This window comes from Papaver somniferum, chromosome 7 (genome assembly GCF_003573695.1).
Source record: "Papaver somniferum cultivar HN1 chromosome 7, ASM357369v1, whole genome shotgun sequence".
NCBI lineage: Eukaryota > Viridiplantae > Streptophyta > Magnoliopsida > Ranunculales > Papaveraceae > Papaver > Papaver somniferum.
This window is the reverse complement of record NC_039364.1, coordinates 225,211,380-225,224,596: the sequence shown is the minus strand read 5'-3', so window position 1 is coordinate 225,224,596 and position 13,217 is coordinate 225,211,380. Positions and strand designations below refer to the sequence as shown.

At 38.8% G+C, this 13,217-nt stretch overlaps 2 protein-coding genes across 4 annotated transcripts; both read left to right on the top strand.

The window, feature by feature from the left end:
• The first annotated feature begins 1,139 nt into the window (after positions 1-1,139).
• Positions 1,140-6,714, top strand: LOC113299692 (diacylglycerol kinase 1-like). Of its 2 annotated transcripts, none has more exons than XM_026548766.1 (8): positions 1,140-1,378; positions 1,484-2,999; positions 3,243-3,606; positions 3,841-3,917; positions 4,490-4,609; positions 4,802-4,966; positions 5,305-5,442; positions 6,122-6,714. In XM_026548766.1, exons 2-8 carry the CDS (start codon positions 1,815-1,817, stop codon positions 6,269-6,271), a joined length of 2,199 nt encoding a protein of 732 aa, XP_026404551.1. In that variant the 5' UTR covers positions 1,140-1,378; positions 1,484-1,814; the 3' UTR covers positions 6,272-6,714. The 2 variants fall into 2 exon arrangements, with proteins under 2 accessions (XP_026404551.1, XP_026404550.1); XM_026548765.1 differs by having other exon boundaries at positions 1,140-1,388.
• Positions 6,715-9,586: 2,872 nt separating this feature from the next.
• On the top strand, positions 9,587-12,595 carry LOC113299691 (pentatricopeptide repeat-containing protein At5g11310, mitochondrial-like). 2 transcript variants are annotated; one of them, XR_003335153.1, is made up of 2 exons: positions 9,587-11,499; positions 11,918-12,595. XR_003335153.1 is itself a non-coding variant. In XM_026548764.1 (1 exon), the coding sequence occupies exon 1, from the start codon at positions 9,624-9,626 to the stop codon at positions 11,325-11,327; it is 1,704 nt and encodes a 567-aa protein (XP_026404549.1). In that variant the 5' UTR covers positions 9,587-9,623; the 3' UTR covers positions 11,328-11,863. The 2 variants fall into 2 exon arrangements, 1 of the variants encoding a protein (XP_026404549.1); XM_026548764.1 differs by lacking the exon at positions 11,918-12,595 and having other exon boundaries at positions 9,587-11,863.
• The last annotated feature ends 622 nt before the right edge of the window (positions 12,596-13,217 follow it).

Here is a 13,217-nt window from a genome sequence, read left to right as displayed (position 1 = left end):
GATTACAGCAGCTAACATCACAGACTAGAGCTCCATTCAAACTCGAGACTCAAACCTCAATGGCAGCAGCAAACCACTCCGTCATTCACCACTGCATACCCTGTTAACCTTAGACCCTATCAAGCTTGAAACAACAGTTTATGTTCCATCCTCGTTAATCTGCCCGCATCACCACTACACCCATAGTTCAAGTCCAAATCTCCAAGCAAATCTGTAAATATCAAAAAATCTAAATCAATTAAGCAAATCAAATTTCAACAAAAAACCCGATTTGTAAAACTGATTCAATTAAGCAAATCTCTATTCAATTTAAAAAAATCAATACCTTTGCCAGCAAATCTCTATTTCTTTAAATTCAAACTAAAACACCATTTCAAACAAACCCCCAAATTTAATCGCTGTTGTTGAGAGAATTGAAGCAATTGGCTTGAATCTCAATCCGAAAACACCACAGATCCCCTTTCAATTCACGACTTCTTCATCTTCTTTTTACTTAATTAACTTCAATAACACCATTACTATTACTAACACCAACTGAACATTTTACCTCAACTCTCTGTTCCAATCTCACCATTATCATCTCTAATTCTCCACCAGCCGAAGAACGCAGAAGAAGAGAAGGAGTAGAAGAAAAAAAAAAGAGAAGAAAGAGAACGATGTCTATTCATTCAGTTTTAGGTTTAGCTTTTTATACCCTAAACGTAGGGATAGGATTAACCCTAGATAATCCAACGGTGAAATTAAATGTAGTTTATTAATTATTATTATTATACACGGGTTAACAAGATTATCCGCGGGTTTACGGGCCGGGCACGGATTAGCCCGTTTTCTCACAAGGCACCATTTCTCTAACCCTAACCCGGCTTGTTTATAACCCAGCCGAACCGGGTACGGATTTTCACGGGCCGGGCACAGATTAATTCGCGGGTTTCGGCTTGTTTGTCAGCTCTAACGGGAATCCCTTATTGAGATTTTTCCCGAATCAACGGAAGAGTATTCCGGATTGAAAAAAAAAAGTTGGATGATGTAAGATTCTAAACGATTCTTGGTCCCACTAAAGTAGCGTGTCCATATCAAAGGACATTCCGTGTCTTACGTACCCCCAAGAGCTCTCTAGATTCTCCCAAACACGGTCACCCCTCGGTAAAAACAGAGAGAGTGGAAATTCCCATACCTTTGAGACTGGAATGGAATTTCCAAGACAAGGAAATAATTGAATATGTTCAGTCAGTCCTTTATTCGAAACTAAGTTAAATAAAATTCAAAAGGCATTTGTTGCTTCATTTCTCGATTTCGGACCAAATCTCTCTCATTATCTCTATAAAAATCAATCTTTCTTCATTTGATTCGATCAGGAACTCACAGAATTCATCTCTAGGTCTGAATATGTAAGTTCTTTATTTTCTTTACCTTTGAGTAATTCTTCATGTATTTACATTGAATTAGATTGTAATTGTGAGTTTTCGTTTTGATCACTGTTCAGGATTTTCAAGTCTTATTATCTAGACTTTGAATCTCGGTTTTGGACACAGCAGCTTTGCCTTATCGGTCTGGAAAGTGGTCGTGGCTATTTCAGATACATGATCATTATGTCTGTTACTTAAAAAACCAAGGTGGAGTTCTAGAACATTTAACAAGTGATATTCATTTAGCTATGCTTCATTGAATGATTACTCTTGTTTGCCCTTACTATGAATTCAGAGATTGGTATTTGAGTACTGTCATGATCATATAGAGACTAGAACTTGCCTTTGATATAGATATCTAGTGTGTTTCTAGGCTCTAGGATGCTCTAACATCATCTTTTCTGAGGGATGGGCGACAATGGAAACATTTTTAGAACTTGGTTTCTAAAATGGGGGAGGGTTGAGTCATCTGGGATGACAGAAAATCATGTATTTGTCTCTGCGTGCTTTTCGGTTGCTTTAGTTGGAATCTTGACAGTAGCTTACAGCATCTTCCAATGGAGAAGAAACACTAGTAATAGCTGGATGAAAGCCATAGCTAGGTCTAAGAAAAATCCAAAAGCAAAGCACAGAGTCCCAATAGCCGCCCATACATGGAGCTTGGAGTCCCTGTCCCGTGGAAAAAGTCTAAATTGTTGTGTTTGCTTGAAATCTGTATGCCCCACTCAGCCTCTGGGGCCGATGATGGCCTCCAACAGCTTCATCCACCGTTGCAATATATGTGGTGCAGCCGCACATTTAAGCTGCTCCTCAAAGGCACAAAAGGATTGCAAGTGTATTTCGATGACAGGGTATGAAAACATGATTCACCAGTGGGCTGTCCGGTGGACAGAGATTGCTGATCAACCAGATGAAATGGCCTCATGTAGTATTTGTGACGAGCTTTGTAATGCATCTTTTCTTGGTGGTTCTCCAGTCTGGTGCTGCTTGTGGTGTCAGCGACTTGTTCATTTCGAGTGTCATGCTACTGCTCTTCATGAGATGGGTGATATTTGTGATTTGGGTCCATTTAAAAGGCTGATCTTATCACCACTGTTTGTTAAGGAATTGAATCGTACTACCTCGGCTGGTTTTTTGAGTTCAATCACTCAAGGAGCTAATGAGCTTGCATCTACTGTGCGTGTAAGAATCAAGAGTCACCGCAAGAAGCACAAGCGTGGAGGTGAAACCTCTATTGATGCTGCAAAGACATCAAGCGCCTGCGATCAGCCAATAGAAAATGCTGCTTATACTGATCAAACACCAAAAGGTGTAAATGGAAATGGTGAAAGTTGTAATGGTAATACGGAGTTGCAGGTAACTCATGAAGGGGGTGAAATGAATAAAAAGGTGGACCTGAAACCAAATCACCAAAGAGTACTATCATCCAATCAGAGAGACGGGTCTCAGGTTTTAGGGGTAAAACAGAATTATGAGTTGATCGATTTGCCTCCAGATACAAGACCACTTCTTGTTTTCATAAACAAGAAGAGTGGTGCCCAACGTGGTGATACACTCAGGCAGCGTTTGAACATCCTTCTGAATCCTGTTCAGGTAAATATTTTTTCATGATTGCTATCACAAAAAGAATGGTTTTCATGAAGTTTTAGTTTTTGCTTCTGTGGTTCTTGAAGATTCTGGTAGAAAATATATTCATGTTCGAGAAAGCAGCTTTCTACATCATAAAAGATGCAAAAGCCCCCCTATACTTCATATGACCATTCATTGGCCTGCACCTCATGTGCCACCTCTTACTCTCCGTTTATTTATGGTAATCTAGTATGTACATTGTTGTAGGTCTTTGAATTGAGCGCTACGCAAGGACCAGAGGTGGGCCTTCACTTATTTAGAAGAGTACCTCATTTCAGGGTTCTAGTATGTGGAGGGGATGGTACAGTCTGTTGGGTTCTTGATGCCATTGAGAAGCAAAATTTTGTATCTCCTCCCCCTGTTGCAATTCTTCCAGCCGGGACGGGGAATGATCTAGCCAGGGTTTTGTCTTGGGGAGGTGGTTTGGGTGTGGTGGAGAGCCAAGGAGGACTTTGTACAGTGTTGCACCACATAGAGCATGCAGCAGTTACTATTCTTGATCGATGGAGGATAACAATAACAAACCAACATGGGAAAGTTCAATCACCGAAGTTCATGAATAACTATTGTGGTAAGTTCGCGTAGATTTACCCTTAATTGCACGTTTTAAGATCTAGAAGCTGAAGATACCTGTTGCAATTACTAGAACTGTGGTTCAGAGAGATTAAACTGACAAATTTTACTTCTCAATATGTGGGTCTATTTTATTCTAAATTCCAATCAAATATGGTTAATAAATTTTATTTTTTTTTAAAAATTCAATGGATAATCAGAGTTACACAAGTATTCTTATTATTAACGACAGGAATTGGGTGTGATGCAAAGGTGGCGTTGGATATTCATAATCTGCGAGAAGAGAATCCAGAGAAATTCTATAATCAGGTACTAAGCTGACTGTTACATAAAACATAGATATCACCTGGTTTTGAGTAGAGTGATAAGATATCACCTGGTTTTGTCTGATCCCCACGGAGAAGGGAAATGATGAAATATGACTACCATTTTCCGTATCTTCTACTTCATCACCATTTTGATGATCACTTTCATCATCCTGTCATCTTCTCTTGGGTACATTTCATAAGTCAAGCTTACTCATCTTGATTCTTGAACTTGTTTATCTCATCGTTTTGTTGCTTTCATTTTTCTATGTATGTTTCATTACCACCTTCACTACCCATTGTACATATTGAAATTATCACACAATTCCAATGTGCATATATGTATGTGTATCAATGCAATCCTGCTAAAGATATCGAGTAAAAGAATTTTGATTAGTATTCATGGTTATGTGCACGTACTGAAATTGTGTCGGCAAACATCATGTGTATGTCCTGTTGTTACTCCACTGAAGGCTTGTCCACTGGACCTTTCATATATGCCCGTCTTTTTTTTGTTCAGCCACTGAAGATAGCCTCCTATTTGTTGCACTGATAGCAATGATAATTTACTTGCAGTTTATGAACAAAGTGCTTTATGCTCGGGAAGGTGCAAAGAGTATGATGGATAATACATTTGAAGACTTCCCTTGGCAAGTCCGAGTGGAGGTGGACGGGGTAGACGTAGAGGTCCCTGAGGTATGTGGTCATGTCTTTTCCTATTACAGAATACTTCCTTTCTAGATTTTTCTGAGTATTATGTATAAGCGCGCTGTTATAGTTCACTTTGATCTTGATCATCTGGATTACATAACTGCGGGGAGTCTTTTAGTTTGAGCACATTTAGTTTTCTTTTCGTAGTAGTTGAACCCTTAATCTAATTTAACCCAGGATGCGGAGGGTGTACTTGTTGCTAACATCGGTAGTTACATGGGAGGTGTGGATTTGTGGCAAAACGAGGATGAAGCTGATGATAATTTTGATCCTCAGTCCATGCATGACAAGATGCTAGAGGTTGTCAGCATATCAGGAATGTGGCATCTTGGAAAACTTCAGGTCAGCGAGAAGTATTTTGTTATAAGACCATTAACCGTCCCATGTGCATGTTATTGACTCCTTTGAAGAGCTTTTACGTAGTAATGGAACATGAAACCTGAAATTAGTTGGAGTAACTCTGATTATAACCTCAGGAGCCCTAAAAAGTAAAAAGTTTATTCTGATAGCAAGTCTGGTGATCATGTTATCAACTCCTTAGAAGAGCTTTTACGTAGTAATGGAACATGAACCTGAAATTAGTTGGAATAACCAGTAAACCCAGAAAAGTCTACTCTGATAGCAAGTCTGGTGTTCAATTTTATTTTATTTTTGTGAATGTTTACTGAAACTATTAACAGATTGGACTTTCACGAGCTAGAAGACTTGCGCAAGGGCAGTCTATCAAGATTCATATCTGTGTCCCCTTGCCAGTTCAAGTGGATGGCGAGCCTTGGTTTCAAGAACCGTGCACATTGACTGTATCGCACCATGGCCAGGTTAGACTTCCTTTTCTTTCTCTCTCTATTCAGTTACCATCCGCACACATGGGTTCTACTATTGTATGCTATGTGCGAATACTTAAACCTTTTTGAACTGAATATCTAAATATCAAGCCTTTTAAAGATCTTATACCCAGTTCAATTTGTCAGATATGTGCCTCCTGATGTATGATCATGTTTTCTTGGTCAGCAATCATTTTCTTGTTCTAGGCCTTTAGACTTCTCTTCTTCTCCTGAAATTGAAAGGGCACACATATGCGGAGATGTGAGGAAGGATCCCTTACCCATGTCCCTGAGAGGCATATGTGTGTCATGATTCGCTGACCTATGTCCTCAAAAGGCATAACAAAACTTGATGAGAGAAAATGCTTAAAGAAGAGTTAATGAAGACCCGCAAAGGACACAGACTGATGTGAAAAAGCTTATATGGGAAAAATGAAATCCTTCAAGCTGCATAAGAAATCTTGGAAGTTATATGGTTCAATTCCTAAATTAGTTACCACAGAATATATATGAACCACAGAACTTTTTGGTCGGAGAAAAGCTAATAAGTAGAAACTCCACCTGGGTAATACAATCATTCAGAAGCATATTGGCATAGTTGGGTTTAGTAAGTACTGTTGTATTGCAATTGGTTGTTTTTTCTCTTACTTATAAGTTATGATGTTTCAAACAGGCATTCATGTTGAAGAGGGCTTCCGAGGAACCTCTAGGTCATGCAGCTGCGCTAATAGCCGATGTACTCGAGAGTGCTGAAAGCAATCGTGTCATTACTGCCTCCCAAAAGCGAGTCCTGCTTCAAGAAATGGCATTAAGGTTATCTTAGAGACAAAAGAAAGAATAGCAGGCATTAAGGTTATCTTAGAGACAAAAGAAAGAATAAACTCCCAAAAGCGAGTCCTGCAAATTAACATCCCAAACCGCTTTTCTAGTTTGCAGTTTAAAGATTTTAGTTTCACCATTTATGGTGTACAACTTCCATGGAAAAAATAGTAGATTGCACTATTGAATTACGGACAAGGATAGCCAAGTTAAATGTGAAGTTGTCCTTGTGTTCTGTGAGTAGTTGTGTTATCGTTGTTTGTTGAAACTAGGATTTCATGTATGCATGTTTTGTTGGCAACTCTAAAACTTTCTGCATATGACTGCGAAAAAGTCCAGCAAATGAATTAGTGCTCAGCTCATATGAGAATCAGGAGGCTTGATGGTTGTAACTTGATTTTTTGAACTTGTAATCGTTTTGACTTTTGGAGCTGTCCTTGTGTTCTACACTATGTGGTCATTCTTGTGTCAATTTATTCACCAGGGAAGTAAATTAAAAACAAGGCCCAGTTGCTACAGTTGCCGAAAAGAAAAAGTGAAACCTACAGACAGACCCATTTTACAGATTCTTCCCACTGTGAAACCCACGCTCAGAAATTCTCAGGCGCGTACCCATTCTCGGTGATAAAATTATGCACAGGCTCATAATTTTGAGAAATTATGTTTTCGTTTTTCTTCTTTCCCAACCAACATAAATCACCCGATTCATCTCAGATCTCATCTTCTCTGTTCTTCTCTTGATCTCGACAGCTTCATCACCATCTTAATCTTCAACCTTTGTATCACCGCAGAGCAGATTGATTTTCAACCTTCTCTCGCACCACAAACACATGAACATCCCAATTTCACCATCGTGAGATTGATGGGGTTTACAGTGAAATGAGCTCTATTGATTCGTCGTAGGGAGAGATTGATGAGGTTTGAGGTTGAAATAGAAAATTAGGGTTCGTATGTGATGCTCGAATTCAAGAAGGAAAATGGGTTTGATGTTACGGGTGTTAGAATTGGTTTTGATATGGTTTCGCTGTTGAAAGAGGAAATTCAAGCTGTTGATTGTTGAATCGAAGATGGGTTTTGCTTGAAATCGAAGTATGGAAGAGGATAATGATTGTGAATCTGGTAATACGGATATTGATTGCTAGACAGAGATGAAGAAGGAATTGCTGTTGTTAGTGAAGATGAGATGCAAATTAAGAATCAGTCCTAGAAATGAATTAGGGTCTGATATAGAGACGATTTTTGAGCAGAGAAGAAAACCAATTGAAGAGTGTCGGTTTTGACCAAGATTTATGCTTAGAAGATGGAGGCAGTGACGATTAGTGAAGATGAGGCGGTGATGATTAGTGAAGTTAGGGTGGTATTGAACTAAGAATTGAAGATGCTGAGATTGAGAAAGAGATTTTGGAGATGAGATTTAGAGTACACAGAAGAAGAAAAGAGATGGATGCTACTGATAGCAGATGGTTCAATAAGGCTACAGGAGATAGTGATTATCATGTGTTGTTTCTGATGGTGGTGTTGTTTTAATGGAGTTACATGGTTGAGTTGTTGTTCTTGAGAAAGCGTAGATGAATTGTTGGTAGTTCCAGCTGATTGCAGATGATGGATGTGAAATGGATATGCTTGTATAGATGTTAGGAGTCTGCAATGAAGTTAAAGATTGTAAGAGATTGCAGGTAGTTTGTTGGTGTTGTTGAATTTGGGTTGAAGCTGAAAGGCTTGAAGCATTGCAGGTTATAGTGCAACTGCAGTTTGAATAGTAAAAGTGCTGAAGTTGGTGGTGTTGTAGCTCAACTTGTAGATGTTGGTTGCTTGAGAAGTTGCAGGTGTATATTGTTGTTGTCAAATGGCTGGAATGTTGAAACGAAAATGGGTTGGAAGAAGCAAGGAAAGCAGAGAATTGTTTTGGTATTAAGACTTGCAGCTGAATTGAAGCTACATGAGATGTGGTGGTGATTATGAACTGGTACTGTAGTTGTTTACCAGCTAAGGTGAAGTTACAAAACAGGTGGGTGTTGGATGGAGAGCAAGAAGTTGTTGAGTTTGGTTGCAGGTTTATGGTACCGGGTATTGCAGGAGATGGTGAATGGTTGCAGTGCAGTTCTTTAGTGTTTTGTTGTGGTTGTAATGAGAGTACAGGGGAGCTGAAATGAAGATGAATTTGTTGCGGTTGCAGGTTTATGGTACCGGGTATTGCAGAAGATGGTGAATGGTTACAGTGCAGTTCTTTAGTGTTTTGTTGTGGTTGCAATGAGAGTACAAGGGAGCTGAAATGGAGCTAAAAGGATGATGCAGTTGCAAGGCAAAGGAGATGGAAGTGAAAATGGGTTTGGTGTGCGTGTAACGTACATTTAAAAGAAAATGGAGGTGTGAATAATGATGCATAATAGGTTATGCATCTACAAAATTTGTTGCATAACTTGTTATGCATTCTCGAAATTGGTTGCATAACACGTTCTGCAGTTTTTTTTTTTGCATAACTTGTTATGTAGTCCAAAAAACGGTTGCATAACACGTTATGCAGCTACTTTTTTCTTAGTATTGAAACCAACAAAATATAAGGCTGCATAACTTGTCATGCACCTACAATAATATCTACATAACATGTTATGCAGCCGTGAAAATGGATGCATAACCTGTTATGCATCCGAAAATATGACTACATAATGCATTATGCGTCGAGAAAATTGTTTCACAATCTTTTATGCATCGAGAAAATAGATGCATAACCTGATATGCATCCGTAAATATGGATGCATACTGCATTATGCATCAATTTTTTTATGTACGCATTAAAATCAACCAAAACAATGGAGAAAATGGTTGCATAATTCGTTATGCAGTGGAGAAAATGGTTGCATAATTCGTTATGCGTCTGCAGAATGTGTTATGCATCTTTTTGGGTGGCTGCATAATAGTTATGTATCAAATTTTCGAAAATTTTGTCTAAAATGATGATCACCTCCGATTTTTTCGTGAAAAACAAAAATTTGATATTCTTTTTTGTACTCGTTGCGTAGCTCTCTTAAAAAGATTTCCAACGATATAAAATTTGTAAAATTCCAAGGCGTGGATTTTTAGATATATTATATCCAAGTTACGCTGCCAATTATACCCCTGATGCATAACCCGTCATGCGGATGCATAACCCGTCATACGGATGCATAATCCGTCATGCAAACATTTTTAATAAACGGTAATAATTATGGATGTCATGATACTTAAAATTAATTGTGGGCCTAACAATGAAGTATCATTTTTTTTTTTTTTGGGTCTGGCCTCATTTTCCCAAGAAAAATGCCCCCAAATAAAACCTTCTTCCTTTACTTTCCCCGCATTTCACTGGTTCAGCCAAAATGTTGATTCGTCTGGCTCAAATGTTTACCCGGACACCTAACAACCCTAATTTCATCTTCATCACTACCAGACTCTTCTCTGCATCCTCATCTAATGAATCACTTCTTCCAATTTCTAAAAACCCTATAATCAAATGGCCCTCAGAAACCCATCATCCAAAACCAAACCCCGAATCTTCCCATCAAAATCAAGATGAACAAAATCCTAGTCCTAATTTTCTTCAAAGAGACTGTATTACAATCTGCAATCTTCTAAGGGACAGTTACAATAATCTTTCACCTGAAAAAACTCTTGAAACTGCATTAGATGAAACTGGTATCAAACCTGCTTCTTCTCTATTACAAACAATTTTGCCCCATTTTGATTCTTCACCAGAACCCTCTCTTTCTCTCTACAAATGGGCAGTAAAACAACCCTCTTTTGATCCTGATACTTTTGCAGTTCTCATTAAGCAGTACACTCTTGCAGGTATGACTTTGACTGCGATTCGCACATTTGAGATTGCTAGTGAATTAGATTCAAGTCATTATACATTTTCAATATCTAGTTTGTTTGAGACTTTATTGGACTCTCTTTGTAAAGAAGGGCATGTTAGGATAGCTTCTGAGTATTGTGTTAAGAGGAGAGAATTAGAACCAGGTTGGGTACCTTCAGTTGGAGTTTATAATGTTTTACTTGAGGGATGGTTTCGAATTGGGAAACTTAAACAGGCTGAAAGACTCTGGGGGGATATGAAAACAGAAAATGTAGCTCCTAATGTTGTAACTTATGGTACACTTGTTGAAGGTTATTGCAAATTGCGTCGCGTTGAGAGGGCAATGGAATTAGTCTCAGAGATGAAGAGAGAAGGAATTCGTGGTGACGCTATTGTTTATGATCCAATTGTTGATGCATTGAGTGAAGCGGGTAGATTTAAAGAAGCTTTAGGAATGATGGAGAGATTGTTGGTTACGGATCCAGGTCCAACTATTTCGACTTATAATTCTATGGTGAAGGGTTATTGCAAGGCAGGGGATTTGGCTGGAGCAAGCAAGATTCTAAAGATGATGATAGGGAGAGGGTTAATTCCAACAGCAACAACTTATAATTATTTCTTCAGGCATTTTTCTAAATTTGGGAAGATTGAAGAAGGGATGAATCTTTACTCTAAGATGATTGAGTCAGGGTATTTTCCGGATCGTCTTACTTACCACTTGTTAATCAAGATGTTGAGTGAGGTTGGGAGGTCAGATTTGGTTGTTCAAGTTTGCAAGGACATGAAGGTTAAAGGTCATGGTTTGGATCTAGGTACTAGTTCCATGTTAGTTCATTTGCTCTGTAATTTACGAAGACTTGAAGAAGCTTGTGTGGAGTTTGAGGATATGATAAGGAGAGGGGTGGTTCCTCAATCTCTTACTTATAAGGAACTTTGCGACGAACTGAAAATAGCAGGAATGCATGAAATGGCTAGGAAGCTATCTGTCCAGATGAGTTCTATCCCACATGAGATGAAGTTACCAAATACATATAGAGGAGGAGGAGATAGGTCACAAGAAGTGAGAACATCCATATTGCGAAAAGCTCAGGCTATGTCTGATGTTTTAAAGACATCAAAAAATGTGCAGGTACTCTCTAAGCTTAGAGTTCGTTCGAAGGAACCTGGCGAAGCAAAAATCGATAAACAGAATGTAAGGAGATGCGGGAAAGATGTGAAGGGTGTGTAATCTTGAGTTTAGCCTAAAAACGGGAACGTCTATTCAGTTCTCACTCGGCTAAGGCCATCAGATGCACAAGGAAGAAATGGTTCTTTTAACATTGTGATTGCCCATCATGTGAAATGCTGGTGCCATATCCGATAAGCTTTGAAGATCTCGAAGAGGGGTATGTAAGCTACAGGTACTAACTCTAAATACTCTTTAACTTGGATCGATATAGAAAACATGTACCATTATTGATTGGACTCTGAAGAACACTAGGCAGGCCCGGATCTTAGGAGAGAGACAGGGCCGATGCGACAGTCCTATAGAGTTGTAAGGATATGCAGGAAGATGTAAACGATGTGTAAATTTGAGTTGTCCTAAAGAGACAATGACCGGATGTAACTCTTGGTCTGGTATTAGTGAGACAATGGTTGGATTACCATTGCAGCAATATCATTTGGCCATCTTCGTTTCCACATACTTAAACAAGCTGTTGTAATATTAGGGAAACATTGTTAACCTTATAAAACTACTAGTGGAAATAGCTCCTTTACTTTATAAGTGTGGTCGCAGTGGAATAGGATATATTGGTTGATTCGTTCTCCTTCTTACAGAAGATACACCGTGCAGATGATACTGTGATCCCTCTTATTGCTAGATTATTTATTGTTGGAGCTGCATTCCTCATAGTAGCCCATAGTGCAAGGCAGATAAGCTCGGAAACGATGGTTTGTTTGGGACTCCTTCACACAACAAGAAACTGCAGTAAGAATGAGGTGAGACACTTTTGTTCGCAAATCTTGGGCGAACGAGCCATGCCCATTATCCTAATTTAATTTCCTCTAATGTGACGAACTGAGGATCAATATTATTGTGCGTTTCTTCTGCACCCAGAGTGGATTCCTTGGCATTCCTTTTCAAGTGCTTGCTTGCATGGCTCGTCTCTTTGTTCCTAGTATATTGCTGTTCAGAGCCCTTTTCTGCACTAGCAGCTGTTGAGCTGGAGTCGGAACTACTAATTGAATGAATATCCCACCGAGTCGGAATTACATCAAATGCTTTCTCACTAGGAAAGTTTCGCAATTCTGATAAATGTTTTTCTAAACATTTCTTTTAGTAGTGACTAGTGATGATAAAAGTAATGTACTAGTTTCCAAGACATGGATTGAGAATTGAGATTGACATTGTGCGATTGAGTGTTTCTTTAACACCCGCATGCTCTCTGGATATATATCCGATGGGATGTGTGAGGGGACGAATATGAGCCTCAATAATAATATATTAACGCCCCATCTCATCACCCCGTTAATTTATGATACTATAAGATAATCACGATGATGATACTCTGATGCATCTTTCCATGAATCATTATCCTGCAATGATGTATGCCTTTCTAATGAATTGTGAATTTCTAATTTTTGTATCAATTATTTTTGGACCACTCCTCATGCTTCATGAGTCATGACCAATTCCATCTTCAAAAGCATGTTTGACCAAATTATTACTAGAGTAAGACAACATCTAAATTCCATTTCCAAAAGAAATACAAGATCCATGCCTTTCCACCAATTTTACCGTTTCTAAGATTATTTCCAACTATATTGTTGTGGTGTTGGTCTGTTTCATGCCGGGAGTAGAAGGGCGTATTTTTCAGACTCAGCTCCAAGTCCCCACCATACGAATTAAATTGGGAAACCAGAAATGGTGGTCCAGTCAGCCTGGTGGTGGTGGGTCTATAAGGGCTGGCTATATGCACTAACTATTCACCTAATTAAGCTGCCCTTAACAAATGTTGAGGCGTACATATATTTATTGGACGGTAGGATAGAGTATTTGTGTGCAGTCAATTTCATCACCAGACATGATTTCTGGATTCTCTGAAAATTTGCCCTAGATATTAGGGAATAAGGGAGG